The sequence below is a fragment of the Phyllostomus discolor genome, chromosome 12, assembly GCF_004126475.2.
Source record: "Phyllostomus discolor isolate MPI-MPIP mPhyDis1 chromosome 12, mPhyDis1.pri.v3, whole genome shotgun sequence".
Taxonomy (NCBI): Eukaryota; Metazoa; Chordata; class Mammalia; order Chiroptera; family Phyllostomidae; genus Phyllostomus; species Phyllostomus discolor.
In genome coordinates this window covers 22,468,117-22,485,948 of record NC_040914.2, presented here as the reverse complement: position 1 = coordinate 22,485,948, position 17,832 = coordinate 22,468,117, and the positions used below count along the sequence as shown (strand labels likewise).

At 46.6% G+C, this 17,832-nt stretch overlaps 3 protein-coding genes and 1 long non-coding RNA gene across 4 annotated transcripts in view; all 4 read left to right on the top strand.

The window, feature by feature from the left end:
* Positions 1 to 17,832, top strand: part of LOC114510623 (sialic acid-binding Ig-like lectin 5) — a 209,017-nt gene that overhangs the window by 56,159 nt on the left and 135,026 nt on the right. The gene's annotated exons all lie outside the window — the stretch shown is intronic.
* LOC114510626 (sialic acid-binding Ig-like lectin 5) overlaps positions 1 to 17,832 on the top strand; it is a 94,048-nt gene that overhangs the window by 18,863 nt on the left and 57,353 nt on the right. The window lies entirely within an intron of this gene.
* On the top strand, positions 485 to 13,608 carry LOC118497763. The gene is made up of 3 exons (XR_004900298.1): positions 485 to 495; positions 13,232 to 13,236; positions 13,444 to 13,608. It is a non-coding gene; the product is annotated as an uncharacterized LOC118497763 (long non-coding RNA).
* Positions 7,447 to 12,080, top strand: LOC118497747 (sialic acid-binding Ig-like lectin 5). Its single transcript, XM_036013242.1, is given in 10 exon segments — positions 7,447 to 7,483; positions 7,558 to 7,965; positions 8,188 to 8,466; positions 8,713 to 8,760; positions 8,992 to 9,246; positions 9,328 to 9,411; positions 9,414 to 9,638; positions 9,863 to 9,938; positions 11,187 to 11,268; positions 11,829 to 12,080. Coding segments are annotated over 10 exon segments (1,689 nt in total). The 3' UTR covers positions 12,024 to 12,080.

Below are 17,832 nucleotides of genomic sequence, written 5' to 3'. Positions count from 1 at the left end.
GGAAATATTGAAGGGAATCACTTTTAAAGTAAATGGTTCTCAGTCTGGTTGGTGTGGCCCTGTTGGTTGGAGTGTCATCTTGTATACCAAAAGGTTGCAGGTTTGATCCCCAGTTGGGGGCGGGAAGAAGGTAGCAGACAGAGGTAGAAATAATTTTTATCATTAGTTAACATACACTCACACACACAGACACACACTCCTCTTTCTGAGATGGATTCTGGTAGCTTTTCTAAAGTGAGATAGGGGCTATGAGTGACCCTGGCTGAAGTGACACAGTAGCCCTGGCAGGCGTGGCTCAGTGGATTGAGCATATCATCCTTTGAACCAAAGGGTTAGTGGTTCGATTCCCAGTCAGGGCACATGCCTGGGTTGCAGGCCAGGTCCCCAGTGGGGGTCCTGTGAGGGACAACCACACACTGATGTTTCTCTCACTCTCTTTCTTTCTCCCTTCCCCTTTCTCTAAAAATAAAAATAAAATAAAATAAAATCTTTAAAGTGAGATAATGGTTTCTCCTTTCTCTCAGTTCACTGCTGAGGGTTGCTTAGGATGGGCCTTCTGTTCGTAGGTGTTTCATCCTGGTCTCTGTGCCCCTGAGGCCCTCCCAACATGGTGCAGGTTATGGGGAAATTTCCTCTTCTGCCCTTCTGTCCATACCTGTGGCTGTGGTCACAACTTCCTCTCCTCTCACAGCTCCACGCACAATCCCATCTGACCCTCAATCGTGACCACAGGACAGAGGATGGGTCTAGGGGACGAGGCTGTGTTGGGTCCACATGTGCAATCCCCATTGTGAGAGGTGCCTCTTGTGTCAGGTGGTGTGAAGGCCAGAGGGAACCAGGATGGTAGAGAGGCTGGGAAGGATCAATCACCAGTGATCTGTGATTTGTAATCATGACTACATAATGAAAACTCCATAAAAATTGAAAAGGACATCATCTGGGCAGTTTCAGGTTGCTGAACACGTGTAGGTGCTGGCAGAGAGGGCACCTCAGAGAGGCCATGGAAGCTCCACACCCCTTACTGCACTCCCCATCCTCTGCCTCTCTTCTGTCTCACTGTTCCTGAGTCATATTCTTTCATAATAAACCTGTGACCTAATGAGTAATATGTGCTCAGAGTTCTGTGAGCCACTCGGGCCAATTAATAAATCCAAAGAGGTTGAGATTTTGGGAACCTCTGATTCAGAGCCAGTTGGTCAGAAGCCCAGATGCTAACCTGGACTTCAGACTGGCATTTGATGTTGGCTTGGGTTGGCAGGCTAAGCACTCAGCACTTGAACTGTGTTATCTGATGCTGTCTCCAGGTAGATTTGGAGGTAAGGCTGGGGAATGAAGCAGATGGCATTCTGTACTATAGCACAGAGATGCACCCAAACTTCTCCTCAGTCTCCCCTTGGACACCCCCACATCCTAGAGAAGATGAGCCTTCACTTCAGATAAAGAATGCATTTCTCAGAGGTTACTGGGTCCTTTGACCCTCATGGCTGACTCCAGATAACCTATGTCATAACCTTTGCCCTTCCTTCTTTTCCTCACAACAGTGGGTTGATATTTTCTTTTTTCTTTTTTGTTTAAATCCCTTCCTTGTACGGTCACAGAGCTCTGCACAACAGGAAACATAGTCTGTGGGTCTTTTCTTTGCCTGGCGGTATGCCAAGTCCTGATTTGGCAGAAATGAAGTAATGAAGAATCAGAAGCCTGGTTGAGATTTTGTAATTGGAGCTGTTAAGTCACCCAAATAAATTCTAAGTTTAAATTCATTCAACATGAAGGGAAAATATTCATATTGGAGAAAGGATTCTGCAACTTCAGTGGATCAGCAGGGAGAATGTTAGTGTGAAGAGCACAGAAAGCCATGCCAGACCAGGGGAAAGTGGAGGTGGGGTAAGGACAGGGAGATTCAATAGATTCATGAAGAGGGGAGGCCTTTTCTGTCTGGAGGAACTGTAGAGAAGTTAGAGGGTGAGAGTGCAGGGTTCTGGGATCCCTGAGTATGAGCTCACAGCTGCACATGGGTCCAGTGTCTTTCCAACCCCAAACTGACAGCAGAGACCCACCAGCATACCACTGACCTCTGGGGCTGCAGTCAAGGCCCCCTTCTCAGTTTGAGCTTCTGAGCATGAGGGGCCCTTAGTCATGAGCATGAGTTCAGCCACCCCTTCCTGAGGCTTCTTGTGTGACCAGACCTGAGCTGAGGACCAGGACACAGAGAAGATTTGGATTCTGGTAGGTCCAGGTCCCTAGATCTTCCTGCTATGAGAGACGTTCTTAGAATTCTGATAGAACAGAGACAAGATTGCCCTCCATCCATTCCTGAGAGGGGTGGGGATGAACACTTGGCACAGGTGACATGAGTGGGGAGTGGGATGCAAAGGGGCCCTCCTGACAGGGTGTCACCACACCTACTGTCAGAAGAGCTCCACCACCTTCCCTTCACTGTTTATCTCTGGGGAGAAGAAAGCTTCTGAGAGAGGGAAGGTTTGGGAGATGACCCTCCACAATGCACTGTGGATACACATCTACTGCTTCCCAGAGAGCAAGGAGTGACCTTGTGACCTCAAGGGTCCTGTATGTGCGCCCCAAGAACATGCTGGTGCTGCTGCCCCTGCTGTGCCTGTGAGGGGTAAGAGGGCTGTGGGACACAGCTCTTGTTCTTTATTGGGGAACAACTTAGAGAAGCATCAGGGCAGAAGCTGCAGGTGTGAAGATTGGGGATACATGAGGACAAAGTGCCTGTGTATCCTCATGCTCTGACCTTCTCTAATCCCAAGATCTATGGATTTACTGTAGATAGTGTACACCTTCTGGTTTTAGGGGGGAAGCAAATGTACCATGATCATCCTGTGCCCAAACAAACCAGGCCAGTACCCGAAGGTCAGTACTATCAACAAGCTTGGGCCCACTACACCTCCTTGGGGACCTCCACCTGTGAGGTTTCCTGAGAAACACAGGTGTCAAGACAGGGAAAAGAGGACATTGCTCCTTCAGGAAAAGAAGTTTGCTTAGGAGATCCTGTCGCAAATAGAAAATGCCCTCCTTGGATGGGACAGGTAGGGTCAGAGCATCAGCCAGAGGTCAGAGTTAAAGACAAGGACCCTCCTGGTGTCACATTTTTCTGAGCGGTGTCTCTGTCTCAGCCCTAGTGCTGACTCAGATACCTGACATCCACATGCTGGGTGCCTTGGGGTCTGGGCACGGGGATCTGGTGAGGGAGGAGGACATTCACCTTTTACTGGTGAGATTTACCACCAATCACCCTCCACCAACACACATGTCATGATGCAGAAAGTCCTGTGCATGCTTGCACCTTCTCCACTCAGGACCTCCAGGTGAACTCAGCTCTTGTTTATACTGTTGCTTCTGGGGAAGAGCCAGCATCACCTGGTGGCTCCAGTGACTACACAGAACAGAGTCAAATCTGTAAGTAGAGGGCCAGGGCAAACTTTCTCCTCTGTGTCCACAAGACCATCAATTGTTCCCAAGTGTGAGGGGTGCCCAAATATGGACACAGGGACATCCTAACTCTCTGGGTATGACAGGTCCTCACTGGCATGGTCTTGGAAGAGGATGTGGGGGATGAGATGTGTGGGACCCAGAGCAGGGAGGGCATAGGGACTTGACCCAGACATAAACTTAGTGATTCAATATATGTATGTATCTCCTAGTGCTCACCACAATATCTCATTAGCATCCATCACCACATAGAATTCCACACTTCTTCTCTTGTAAACAGAGCTTTTAACAATTTTCTCTCTTAGCAGTTTTCAGATATACAACACATTATTAAACACATGTATCATTGTAGTTGATAGTGTTAATACTCACTCTTGTTAACTACAGTCACCATGCTCTTCCTGATGTCCCCATGACTTAGTTGTATTAGGACTGAAAGTTTGTACTTTTGACCACCTACCCATTTTTCCCTACCCACAATTTCCTCCTCTGGCTACCACCCATCTATTCTTGCTATCTATGAGTTTGATTTTTTGTTTTTATTTTTAAATGTTGTATTTTATATCACCATTTAGTCCCCTTGTAGTCCCCCTTACCTTCACAGTCACCACACTGTTGTCCATGCCCATGAGTCCTTTTTGCTTTTTGCTCAATCCCTCCACCCTGTAACTCCCCCCCAACACCAGCTGTCGTCTGCTCTCCATCCATGAGTCTGTCTCTGTTTGGCTTGTTAGTTCAGTTTGTTCATTAGATTCCACATATAGGTGAAATAATATGGTGTTTTTCTTTCTGTGACTCACCTATTTCACTAAGTATAATGCTCTCCAGGGCCATCCATATTGTCACAAAGGGTAAATTTTTCTTCTTTTTTTTGGCTCAGTAGTATTGCATTGTGTAAATGCCCCATAGTTCTTTTACCCATTCATCTATAGATCGACACTCAGACTGCTCCATATCTTGGTGAGTGTAAATCATGTTGCAATTAACAGGGGTGAACATGTTCTTCTAATTAGTGTCTTGGGTCCCTTTGGATATATTCCCAGAAGTGGAATGGTTGGGTCAAATGGTAGATCCATTTTTAATTTTTTAAGGTGTGTCCATACTGCTTTCCACAGAGGCTGCACAACTGTGCATTCCCACCAACAGTGCAAAAGTGTTCCCCTTTTCCACATCCTTGCCAGCACCTGTTTGTTGATGGATTGATGATAGCCATTTGACAGGTGTCAGATGATATCTTGTTGTGGTTTTAATTTGCATTTCTCTGACGTTTAGTGATGACGAGCATCTTTTTATTTGTCTGTTGGCCATCAGTTGTCTTCTTCAGAGAATTGTCTATTCAGGTCCTTTGCTTAATTTTAATTGGGTTTTTATTGGTGTTGAATTTGTAATTTCTTTATAAATGTTGGATATTAACCCTGCATCAGGTATATCAGTGAATATGTTCTCCCATTCTGTGTGTAGGCTTTTTATTTTGCACCCATTTTCCTTCTCTGAGAATCACCTATCTATTCTATCTCTGAGGTTCAGGGTTTTTTAAGTTCCCACATACAAATGAGATTCTACAGTATTTGTTTTTCTCTGTCATGTTGATTCACTTAGCCTTATGGCAGAATCATATTCCATTGTACATACACCACATTTTCTTCATCCTTCTTTTACCAACAGACGCGGAGGTTGCTTCCGCATCTTGGCTATTGTAAGTGATTCTGCACTGAATGTAGGGGTGCCCAGGGCTTTTCAAGTTAGTGTTTTCATTTCTTCCAAATAAATACCCAGAAGTGGAATTGGTGGATCTCAGGGCAGCTTTGTGTGTGTTCAGTGTTTGAGGAACTAGCATACTGATTTACATAGCAGCTGCTCCAGCTTACATTCCCACAAGTAGTGAAAGAGGTTCCCCATTTTGAACATTGTTGCAAACTCTTACTATTTCTGCCATTTTTATAATCCACATTGAGACTTCTATACTGCTCAGTGATGTGAATTGTGGGGGCACAGCCATGGAAATGCTGCTTCCTTTAGTTCTTTGCTTGCACAAGACAGTGTTCTTCACAACATGTGAGGAGTCTGGGGTGAGTGTGGGGTCCAGCTCGCTACCTCTGGTTCACATGTTCCCCAGGGGAGAGGCAGACCCAGGTTTTGTGGATCTTGCTATTTCTACTAATGTTGAGATCACTGCTTCAATGAAAAAGCAACATATGGAACCCATGAATTTTTCTGAAATGGGAAAACATATCACATCAAGTAAGAAGAGCCCAAATGCTGAAAACCAAAATATAAGACAATTCAGATAATTACAGACTACTTTCATTAATAGTGTGGCATTCCTGTCTGGCCCACCTGCAGGACACATGTCCCCAACAGTTTTCTGATACTTTTTGATTGCTTCTTCAGACGAGAATAATTCTGTCTTACTGTAATAGGTATTAATATTACACTAGTAATCATTATTAATTATTATAATAATATAATGTTTATATAATACAGCCACTATAAAGAGATCTAGCATTTCCTTGGCATTGGAGATTGACATTTCATTTTCCTGTGTGCCATATTTTGCTGTGTATAAAGCACTTCCCTGTATAATGTGTGTCCCCCTTTTTGGCCCAAGGTTTCAGAAAAAAATCTTTCATTTTCAGTTTTGAACTCAAGTTTTGAAAAGATTTTATTTATTTAGTTTCAGAAAAAGGGAAAGAGAGAAAGAAAGAGAGGGTAAGAAACATCAATGTGTGGTTGTCTCTTGTGGGCCCCCTGCTGGGGACCTGGCCTGCAACCCAGGCATGTGCCCTGACTGGGAATCAAACCTGTAACCCCTCAGTTCTCAACCCAGCACTCAGTCCACTGAGCCACACCAGCCAGGGCCGATTTTTCATTTATTTTTATGTAGAAACTGAACTGATTGTTGTATTCCAGGGCATTATTTTGCATAGAGATACCATTATTATTTTCTAGGTTTGCACTATTAATGCATAAACATAAATAAAAGAACTAAAAGCATTTACATAGATACAGAACTAGTACCACCCATGTATAATGTGCATCCTTATTTTTCCCTCAAAAATTTGGCCAAAAACTGTGCATTATACATGGCAAGATATGGTAGTTTAAGAAACTTTCAAACCCACAACTTGTTACAAGGAATGTCTGACCCTGGCACTTTCAGAACATTGTGATGGTTGAGAAAACGTTTATCAAGTTTCTTTCTTTGATGAAGAGCAGTAGGATTTCAGGTTATTCCACACATCACTTGAGCCCTTGCTGGGGCTTTGAGAAGGAGCTGAGCTCATGAGAGGCCTTGAGGATGGAACTTCTTGAGCTTTAAGACTGAAAATTTGCTGCTGTGCTGAGGGCCAGAGTGTGAGGTCCCCTTGAATGGGATGAGATCTCCCAGCCCACATCCCACACTGAGGGCACCTGTGCACTGTCACCATCACTGTCCCACATACCCTCCTACCCTGTACTTGTGCATCCCATGTGCCAGTGTCCACAATGCACAGGGCTTAACACTCAGCTTCTGTTCAGATTCCACCCTCCAGTGGAGTTGGGTGTAAATTCCTTCTACTCTTATCAGCACTTGGTAGTTGAGGCAAAATTATAATGCATTCTTTCCCAGCACATTCTGTGGTTTTGGCTGGAGGGTGGCTCTCCTGAAGCACCAGGGACACCTCTCACTGGAATGACCCCTAGGTGACCTCCTTCTCGACTTCAACATCAATTGCAAGGTGAACACATTGAGATTCACATCTGCACAAGTTGCTCAACATCTGAGGACTGTAGATCTACTTGCAGGGCCAGGTTGGGGGAGGTGACACAGGATGATTTCTCAGCCCTCACAGTACCCCCCAGAGCGTGTGGAGCCCAAGTTCCCCTCCAGGCCTGACCACAGTTCTGTCGCCCATGGCTTCCTGTTGGGGTGTCATTGGCCCCACCCCACAGCTGGGCATTTTCTTCACTGGCACAGGGCCCTGGACCAGCTCTGCCCTGTGAGAAGTGAATATGCTGCCCCTACTGCTGCTGCCCCTGCTGTGGGGAGGTGAGAGGGCATGAGAAGAGGGGTGGGGAGGTGGGGATGGGTTGGGGCCAATGCTGAGTGTCTGTTTCCCCCAGGTTCCCAGCAGCAGCAGCAGCAGCAGCAGCAGTGGCGGCGGCGGCCAGTCTATGGTATCGAGCTGCAGGAATCTGTGAGTGTGCAGGAGGGTGGATGCACCATTGTGCCCTGCTCCTTCCCCTCTTCTTGGATATCGTTGCATCCCTCTGATAAAACCTACATCCACTGGTACCACAGTGGTCACCACTTACATAGCTCTGAAGTTGTGGCTACAAATGACCTAACTACACCAGTGAGGATGGAGACACAGTGCCGACTCTTCCTCATGGATCCCAGCACCAACAACTGTTCCCTGAGCATCAGAGACGCCAGGAAGAGTGACGCAGGAACGTACATCTTACGAGTGCAGAGACAATATACTCACCTTAATGATTACCAAGAGAAGAAGCTGACTTTGCGGGTGACAGGTATGGCAGGGGCCCAGGAGAGGATGCAGAGACATGGGACCCAGCTTAGAAGAGCAACAGGACCCTGGGACACTACTTGATCCCAGCCTTGGGCCCAGGGTATTAGAAGAGACACAGGACCTGGGGTGAGCTCAGGCCCTGTGGCATGGGTCCCAGGCCCAGGCACATTGTGGGTCCCCACTGGAGCCCCAGGTCCCAGGCACCTCCCTCTCTCCTCCTCAGACCTGACACAGAAACCTGACATCCACATTTGGGGGTCTCTGGAGTCTGGCCGCCCCACACAGCTGAGCTGCAGCCTGCCAGCGTCCTGCAAAGGGGGAAGTCCTCTCATCTTCTCATGGGTGGGGAGTGCTCTTGACTCTCTCAATCCCAAGACCCTTCACTCCTCGGTGCTCACCTTCACTCCGAAGCCCAGGGACCACGGCACCACAGTCACCTGTCTGGTGACACTTGCAGGACCTGGGGTGACCACACAGGAATCCATTCAGCTCAATGTCTCCTGTGAGTGTTGGAGGGATGGCTGGTGTCATGGGGGCAGTGGGACTGGCAAACCAGATTGTTTGTGTCTTTGTGTGTGTGTACAGTAGGCTGAGCTAAAAAGAGGAAACTTATTTGTGTATCTGAGTGTAGAAGGGGAGAGGACCAGAACACAGCTATCCCACCATTCTGGTTCCCACTGCACCTCCTTGGGTTGGGGTGACTTCTATCCACTCCTCTCTGAAGCAGGGCCATGTCTTTCTGTCCCAGATGCTCCAGAGAACCTCACCATAGGTGTGTCCTCCAGAAATGTCTCAGGTAGGAAAGAACCTCCCTCTGTGGGGTTGGGACCTGCCCCAGGGACAGCCAATGAGCTGAGGGGAATCAGAGTGTGAATGGGATCAGATGTGGGAGAGGCAAGGAAGAAAAATTACCACCCTCCTTCTCTCACCTCTTGTGGGTTGGTGCATTTACTTGTGTTCTCTCTCTCTCTCTCTCTTCCCACCACTCCACCTTCTTTCTGTCTCTGTCTGCATCTCTCTCCACTAGCCCTCAAGGTTCTGCAAACCACATCCCTTCCCATCCTGGAGGGTGAGGGTGTGCAGCTGCTCTGTGTGGCTGACAGCAACCCCCCTGCACAGCTGAGGTGGTTCCGGGGGTCCCCAGCCCTGAACGCCACCCTCATCTCCAGAACAGCGATCCTGGAGCTGCCTCTTGTGGGGACTGGGGAAGAAGGACAGTTCACCTGCCAAGCTCAGCACCCGCTGGGCTCCAGAAGTATCTCTCTCAACCTCTCTGTGGTCTGTGAGTGTGGGGACCCCTGTGGGCAGGACACCTGGGTTTTGGGAGGGCAGAGGCACCACTGACACTTCTTGCTCCCCACAGACCCCCCACGTCTGCTGGGACCCTCCTGCTCCTGGGAGGACCAGAGTCTGCACTGTAGCTGTTCCTCCCAAGCTAGGCCAGCCCCTTGCTGCGCTGGTGGCTGGGCGAGGGGCTGCTGGAGGGGAACCCCAGCAATGCCTCCCACATGGTAACCTCCTGGTCCTCAGGGCCCTGGGCCAACAGCTCCCTGAGCCTCTCAGTGGGGCTCAGTGCCAGGCTCAGACTCACTTGCGAGGCGAAGAATGTCCACGGGGCCCAGAGAGCCAGTGTCCTGCTGCTCTTGCCAGGTCAGGGGCCTGCTGGGGGCGGAGGCTGAGGGAGAATGGAAGAGAACAAGGGAGGACTGAGCGGGGGAAAGAGGCTGTGGCCGGCAAGGGCGTTATTTGCTAGGACAGGACCCTCCATCTCCTGTCTGAACAGAACCTACAGCTACAGTGGGTTCTGCTAAGATTTGCGAAGACAGGACCCAGAGTCCTGAGAGAGGATGGGCCCACACTCCTTTTCTCTGCAGAACAGGGAGTATTCGTGTGCAGAGTGGTTCCCGCTGCTCTTGGAGGTGCCGGTGCCATGGTGTTCCTGTCCCTATGCTTGTGTCTCATCTCCTTTTGCATGTAAGCCTGTGTCCTGGGGAAGTACAGGGAGCTGTGTCCTAGAGGGTACAGAGAGAGGCCCGTAAATCCCAAAGGTGGAGCTAAGTCCATATGGAGAGGCCTATTTTAATATCTCATATTTTTAAAGTTTTTATTCATGTATTTTTAGAGAGGTGAAGGGAAGTAGAAAGAGAGGGAGAGAAATATCACTGTGTGATGTCCAATATCAATGTCCTTCATGTGTCCCCCACTGGGGGGACCTGGCCCATAACCCTGACATGTGGCCTGACTGGGAATGAAACTGGCTACACTTTGTTTTGCAGCCCATGCTCAGTCTGCTGAGCTACACCAGCCAGGGGAAGAGGGGTCTTTTTTGAGAGAGATTGGGTAGCAGCTTTATTGAGATAAAATTCTTGTATTTATTTTTTAAAATATATTATTTATTTATTTTTAGACAGAGGGGAAGGGAGGGAGACAGGGAGAGAAACATCGATGTGTAGTTGCCTCTCGTGCACCCACTACTGGACACCTGGCCTGTACCGCAGGTATTTTTTTCTGGCTGGGAATTAAACTAGCAACCCTTTAGTTGATAGGCTTGTACTAAATCCACTGAGCCACACCAGCCAGGGTAAATTCTTATATATTTAAAATGTACAGTTCAATGGCTTTTTGTTCAGTCACAGAATTGTGCACTTATCACCATAATTAATTTTAAATCATTTTCATTAGCACAAAATGAACTAAAAAATCCCTTATTTGTCATTTTTGCCACCATCTTCGCCCCAGCCCCAGATAGACACTAATCTATTTCCTGTGTCTCTAGATTTGCCCATTCTGAACGTTTTGTATAAATAGGATCCTACAACAATGATCCTTTTTTACTCTTTTTTCACATAATGATATTTTCAAGGTTCATGTGTCACTTTTTTATTCCTTTTTTTTTCAAATAATATTTCATGGCATGGATGCTACACTTTTTATTGATCTCCCAATTCATTGGTGGACAGTTGGATTGTTTCTACTTTGGAGCTCTCAGGAATAACACTGGTATGATTGCTTATGTAGAAGTTTCTCCCTGTGTAGGGGCCTATTGTGATGTAAGTTTAGTCTCGGCCAAATACCTGGTCATCCAGGGGATGGAGCACTTGCATGTCAGAAGGTCTCTGAGTTAGTTTCTGGGATCTGGATGCCTCAGTGGTATTCTCAGGAAGTGGAAGCAGCCAGCCCACCTGTGCCTGAGCCATTGTATCTCCTGACTTCTTCCCTTAGAGTGAAATTCCACAAGAAGCAAACAGGTGGGAGACAAAAGGTCATGAATGATGAAGACCCTGTCATGGGTATAGTCACCTGGGTACGTGATGTGAGTATCTTCTCATGCAGTGTAGGGGGAGGGGCTGGGCAAGTCCCATCAGTGAGTGTGGACTGAGCTGCTCAGGATTTCCCCAAACCCGCTCCTCTGTGGTCAGCCAGACAGACAGCTGGGAGTTGACTTCCCCTTCCTAATCTAGAGGCCAGGGTCAGCCTCCTGCCCCAGCACTACTGACCACTGAGATCACCTCACCTCTATCCCAGTATAGCCTGCCAGAACTGTCTCTCCAAAACTATTATTTTCTACCTATTCTGGGCATGTTTCTTCAACTCTCCTCATCTCAGTTTTCCTGTCTGTAAATGGAAATAGTAAGAGTATCATTTAGACTTGGTTTCAGTGAGGATAAAATGTGATTAGTAAGCCCTCAATGTGGTGTAATCAACTGTAGCATTACAAAATTTTAAAGGAATGAGCAAATAGTTGAGTTCCTGTGGAGTGTGTGGAATAAGAGGATGAATAAAAACTGTTCTATCAGCTGAACTTCCCCTCAAGAGCATGTCTGATTTTTTCTTCTCTGACTCTCTTCTCTCCCCTTCACTCAGGGTTCCCAGCAAAATCCACAGCCAGACAGGCCCCCAGGCCAAGCATCACCCATGGAGGATTCTTCTCAATTGGGAGAGGAGCAGGATAGCCAGTACGCCAACCTCAGTTTTCAGAGGGGAAACCTGTGTGAGGGTCAGGACAAGGAGGCCACCAGCACCTGCGTGTACTCAGAGATCAAGAAGACCAGCAAATGAGAACTCTCTCAGAGATTAGGCCTGACCAGAAACATTACAGCCTCTCTGAGGGACTGAAGTTGGGGACTAGTTGGTGAAGCATAAGGCAACCTCGTGCAACATTAGCATGAATGCTCTTACAGTGGTAAGAGCATCTGCAGGCAGAGCAGAAAGAAGGTGACGGGATTGGAGAGACTTGGGCTCAAGTGCAGACTTCAGCACTTCCTATGGCATTGTCTTCAACTGATTTGCTTCATTTCTTTGTCCTCAGTTTCTCATTCTGTACAGAATGGGTTCATACATGCTACTCAAAGGCAGCTGTGAGCATTAAAGAAATCATAAGCAACAGAGGTCCAGGGCTTGCCTGTCTCTCTTTTTTGAACAGAAAGGTCCTGGTGGCAAGTTCTCCTGAAGCCAGGGGTGACTAGCCATAAAAGACAGGGTGACAACTTTTTGTTCTCATTTTCCATCCCAGAACTCCTTGAAGCCTATACAAGCAAAGACATCCCTGTCTACCTTTTCTTTTATTCATGATGAGGTATCATAGTTCCTCTGGGTTCATTTCACCTCACTTGTACCTGTCCATTCTCCAGCACGTCCTGACTGCCATTCCCTTCACTGTCCCATGTGCAGCCCCACAGGGATCTCTCCAACCACCTGTTGGCTGTAAGCATAAGCTGACTAGGCATTCCATCACCAAAAAGAAATTTTTTCAGAGACAAAGGATTGAGATGCAGCCGGTGCAGCCACAGTGAGCCACGTGTTTTCTGTAAAAAAAAAAAAAAAAAAAAGTAACCACCTAAAGCTAATCTGTGCATAGTAAATGAGGACCACCCTCGATGTAATGTGCCCAGAAATGCAATAAAAGCTTGTCCAGGCAGGGGTTGAGGTCATCTCTCACTCAGAGAGTAGCCATGCCGTCCCTTTTCTCCACAGGACTTCTGCAGTCTGTGAATTTGTTTATTGCAGCCACAACACACGGAACAACACATGGACCCTGCGAGCCAGGGTTCACATAATTTCCTGTGCTGTGGTAAGGTGTCACAAGGTCTATCTGATGAGGTGTAGGGAGGTGAATGCCACAGACATTATGATGTAGCATGAGGCTACTACAAGCCTGACTTGAACAAAAGTCACCCAGATACTGGGACAGTAGATCTGAAGACCTAATTGACTACTAAGTGACTCACAAGTGGGCAGCGTACACAGTGTGGAGATGCAGGACAAAGAAATGGTTCACACCCACGCAGGGCATACAGAGGGAATACAAGATTCATCATACTACTAAGAAAATTGCAAAATTTAAAATATGAATGGTTTACTTCTGGAATCTTCCATTTAGTATTTTTGGACTGTGTTTGAACACAGATAACAGAAACCATGGAAAGCACAACTGTGGATAATAGGAGACGACTGTAATAAAGCTGTTTATTTTCCAAAGTTCCCTAATGTTTATTGCTGAAGTGTGTCTTATAATCATAACAAGAACCACAAGGCTGGCCCAGCCACAACATTGGCTGCAAGGGGGAAATGTCTGTGGGGTGTCCACAGGTAGAATGGGCCAAGGTGAGTGTCCCAGTGATACAAGACAAGCACCTGCACATAGGCAATTTAATTCCACAATTTTAGAAATTGAGGAAATGGCCCTGAGGAAAGAAGGGGACAATTACAGTGTGGAACTAGGAGGGCTTGGGTTCCCCACATCCACTACATGAACTCCAATTTCAGTATGGCAAGAAGTTGAATTGTGACTCTTGTTTTGGTAATAACTTGTTAAATCATTCTGCTCAGGACTTGTGCTGAAAATAACAAAATTGTTTGGGAAAAAAGTAAATAGAAGAAATAAATCCCTTCACTTTAAAAGTATAGAATAATTGAAAATAAATGAAAATGGGCACTTCTTAGGCTAGTATTTTGGGGACTACTTGAAACCACAAAATGAGAGAATATTTAAGCCAAGATACTAAACTTCCCAATGGCATTTACCCACATTGATCATGTAGCTTTGGTTCTGGGGCCTTCATGACCTGGAGATGAAAGGGACTTGGAGAGAAAGGGAAATGTAGAGAAATTCTGAGGCTCCTGGGCAGCATTCTTGTTTTATTATTGACTTGAGATATAATCCCATAGTGTAACTTACATGTTTATATAATGTAAACTATTTTAATAAGGTATTACATTATATGTATCTCATATTTATAAATGTGTAATATTATACTATAATATATGAAATGCAATATAAAAAGTATAGTATATTACTCATTGGAGTGATTAGTTATATGTTTATTATAATATTTATAGGACATGTATATAATATAAGCTATACTAAATACATAAGGTTTATGCAACATGAACTATATATATTTTTTCACAACCAATACAAGCAAAAATATTTTTTTAATATATTTTATTGATTATGCTATTACAGTTGTCCCATTTCCCCCCTTCTCTCCCCTCCACCCTGTACCCCCTCCCACCCACATTTCCCCCTTTAGTTCATGTCCATGTGTCATATTTATGAGTTCTTTAGTTTCTACATTTCCTGTACTATTCTTGCCCTCCCCCTATCTATTTTCAACCTACATTCTATGCTACTTATTCTCTATACCTTTTTCCCCTCTCTCCTCCTCCCACCCTCCTGCTGCTAACCCTCCATGTGCCCTTAATTTCTGTGGTTCTGTTCCTGCTCTAATTGTTTACTTAGTTTCTTTTGGTTTTGCTTTAGGTGTGGTTGTTGATATTTGTGAGTTTGCTGTCCTTTTACTATACATGTCTTTTCTTTATCTTCTTTTCTTAGATAAGTCCCTTTAGCATTTCATAAAATAAGGGCTTGGTGATGATGAACTCCTTTAACTTGACCTTATCTGAGAAGCACTTTATCTGCCCTTCCATTCTAAATGAGAGCTTTGCTGGATAGAGCAATCTGGGATGTAGGTCCTTGTCTTTCATGACTTGGAATATTTCTTTCCAGCCCCTTCTTGCCTGTAAGGTCTCTTTGGAGAAATCAGCTGACAGTCTGATGGGAACTCCTTTGTAGGTTACTGTCCCCTTACCTCTTGCTGCTTCTAGGATTCTCTCCTTCGTTTTTACCTTGGCTAATGTAATTATGATGTGCCTTGGTGTGTTTCTTCTGGGGTCCAACTTCTTTGGGGCTCTCTGAGCTTCTTGGATTTCTTGGAAGACTGTTCCCTCTGCCAGATTGGGGAAGTTCTCCTTTATTATTTGTTCAAATACGTGCTCAATCTGTTGCTTTTCCCCTTCCGATTCTGGTACCCCTATAATTCGGATATTGGAACGTTTAAAGGTGTCTTGGATGCTCTTAATCTTTTCCTCAATTTTTTGGATTCTTATTTCATCATGCTTTCCTGCTTGGTTGATTCTATCTTCCTTCTGGTCCACTGTATTGTTTTGAGACTCATATTCCTTCCTTTCACTATTGGCTCTCCTCTGCGTGTCTTCCTGCATCTGTTTTATGGTACTCTGCATTCGTTCATCTAAATTTCGTCCAAAATCCACCAGTTCCGTGAGCTTTCTGATCACCAGTGTTTTGAACTGTGCATCTGATAGATTGGTTAATTCTTGGTCGCTCAAAGGATGAGTCTTGGGGGACTGATTTGCTCTGTTGAAAACATGGTTTGTTTGTTTTTTTTTCCTCCTTTCTTTTTTTTTTTTTTTCCCCGGTCTGGTTGCTCTTGTTACGGTGGGGGGTGGGGCCTTAGGTGGTCCCCGGGGCTGGGCACCCCGCTCGCTAGATTGTGACGTTATATGTGGGGGCGGAGCAGGAGCAGGGCGGGACAAAACAATGGCGGTAGTTCCGTTCCCCTGGACTCTGACCCTTGTCTGGGCTTCCGGGCCACGAGTTCTGCCCTGGTCCACAATCGCTGCCCCTCTGGGTCTGCCAGCTGCAGCTTGCGTACTCAGGGATCACCGCTGCCTTCTTACGCGCCCGATGGCTTTTGCGCCGATTTCGCGCCAAACCTTCCCCCGACCTCCGTGTGCCGCCGACCCAAGCCAGCCCCGCGCCCGCCGGCTCGTCTTCTCCTACCAGTCCGGATGAACGCGTCTACTTCAACTTCTTGGCTGCCCAACTTCCATTCAGATAAATCCTCTGCCGGATCTGGGTGTTATTCTGATAGTAAATTATTGTTGTAAATTATTGGTTTTCTAATCTTGGTTGTATGAGGAGGTACGGTGCGACCACCTATTCCTCCATCTTGCCGGAAGTCCGACAAGCAAAAATATTTCAAACCTGAAATATTTTTGTTCCCATGGTTGCCTTTTGTGGAAAATTTTCAAGGAAGAATAACATTAAACAGCGTTATGAGAGATCAGAGGGATGAGAGGAAAAGCACAGACATGAACCCAGCCCACTGCCACGCCTTCTCACTCCTCCTTCCCAAGAAGTACCCCACCTTGCGGAAGCGCCTGTGTCCTAGGTGCCCTGCTTACCTAAAGCTCAGGCCCTCGTGCTTGTGGGTTGAATTCCTTGGTAGAACTAACCCAGGGGCGCTCCAGCAGCACAGAAAGCGCCAACCTTTCCTGGAGGAGCTCTCACGTCTGGCATGGAGGATGGTGTGACCCCTGGAGGCAGAGCCTTGACCTGCCTCATGAGGGGGTAAGGCTGGGGAATGAGGGCAGTTGGCCTTCTATCCTACAGAACAGAGGTGCACCGAAACCCTCCTCAGTCTCCCCTTGGACACGCCCCCATCCTTGGTTAGAGGAGCCTTAATTTCAGAGACACAATGCATTTCTCAGAGGACACTGAGTTCTTTGATTGTCAGGGCTAAATCTACTGTCAACTCGCCCTTTTTAGAGTCTGAAAACCTGGGTCAGACTCTTCCCATTCCTTCCCTCTTTCCCTCACAAGAGTAGGTTGGTATTTTCTCTTGCTTTTAATTCCTTCCTTGTACTGTCACAGAGCTCTGCACAACAGAAAATAGAACCTGTGAATCTTTTCTGGGCCTGTCAGTGTGCCCAGTCCCAGTTCAGCTCAAATGAAGAATTGAAGAATCAGAAGTCTGGTAGATATGTTCTTTCTGGAGCTTACAGGTGACTCAAATAAATTCTAAATTTCAGTTCATTCTACCTGAAGAGTAAACATTCAGAATGGGGAAAGAGTTCTGTGACATCAGTGGACCACAGCAGGGAGAATGTTATCATGGAGGGCAAAGCAAGCCAGGCAAGGTCAGAGGAAGTGGAGGTGGGGCAAGGAGAGGGAGATGCAATATTTCCACAAAGATGGGAGGCCTTTTCTGTCTGGAGGAACTGTAGAGAATTCAAAGGGTGAGAGTACAGGGTCTTGGGAATCCTGAGAATGAGCTCACAGTTGCAGACAAGTTCAGTGACTTTCCAACCTCAAGCTGACAGCAGAGGCCCACCAGAGGCACCCCCATCTGTGGGGCTGGAGTCAGGGCCACCCTTTTCACTTTGAGCTTCTGAGCATGATGGGCTCCTTGTCATGAGTATGAGTTCAGTTACTCCTTCTTGAGGCTTCTTATGTGACCAGACCTAGTCTTAGGACAAGGACAGAGAGAGAGGATTTAGATTTTGGTAGGTCCAGGTTCCCAGAGCTTCTCTGAGAGAAGTCCTTGCAATTCTGAGAGAGCAGAAATAGATGACCCTCCCTGTGTTCTCTGAGGGGGGTGGGGATAAATACTTGGCACAGGTGACATGAATGGGGAGTGGGCTGCAAAGGGGCCATCCTGACAGGGTGTCACCAGACCTACAGTGAGAAGAGCTCCACTTTTGCTTCCCTAATTGTCCCTGGAGAGAAAGAAAGCTTCTGAGAGAGGGTAGGTTTGGGAAATGACCCTCCAGAAAGAGCCATAGA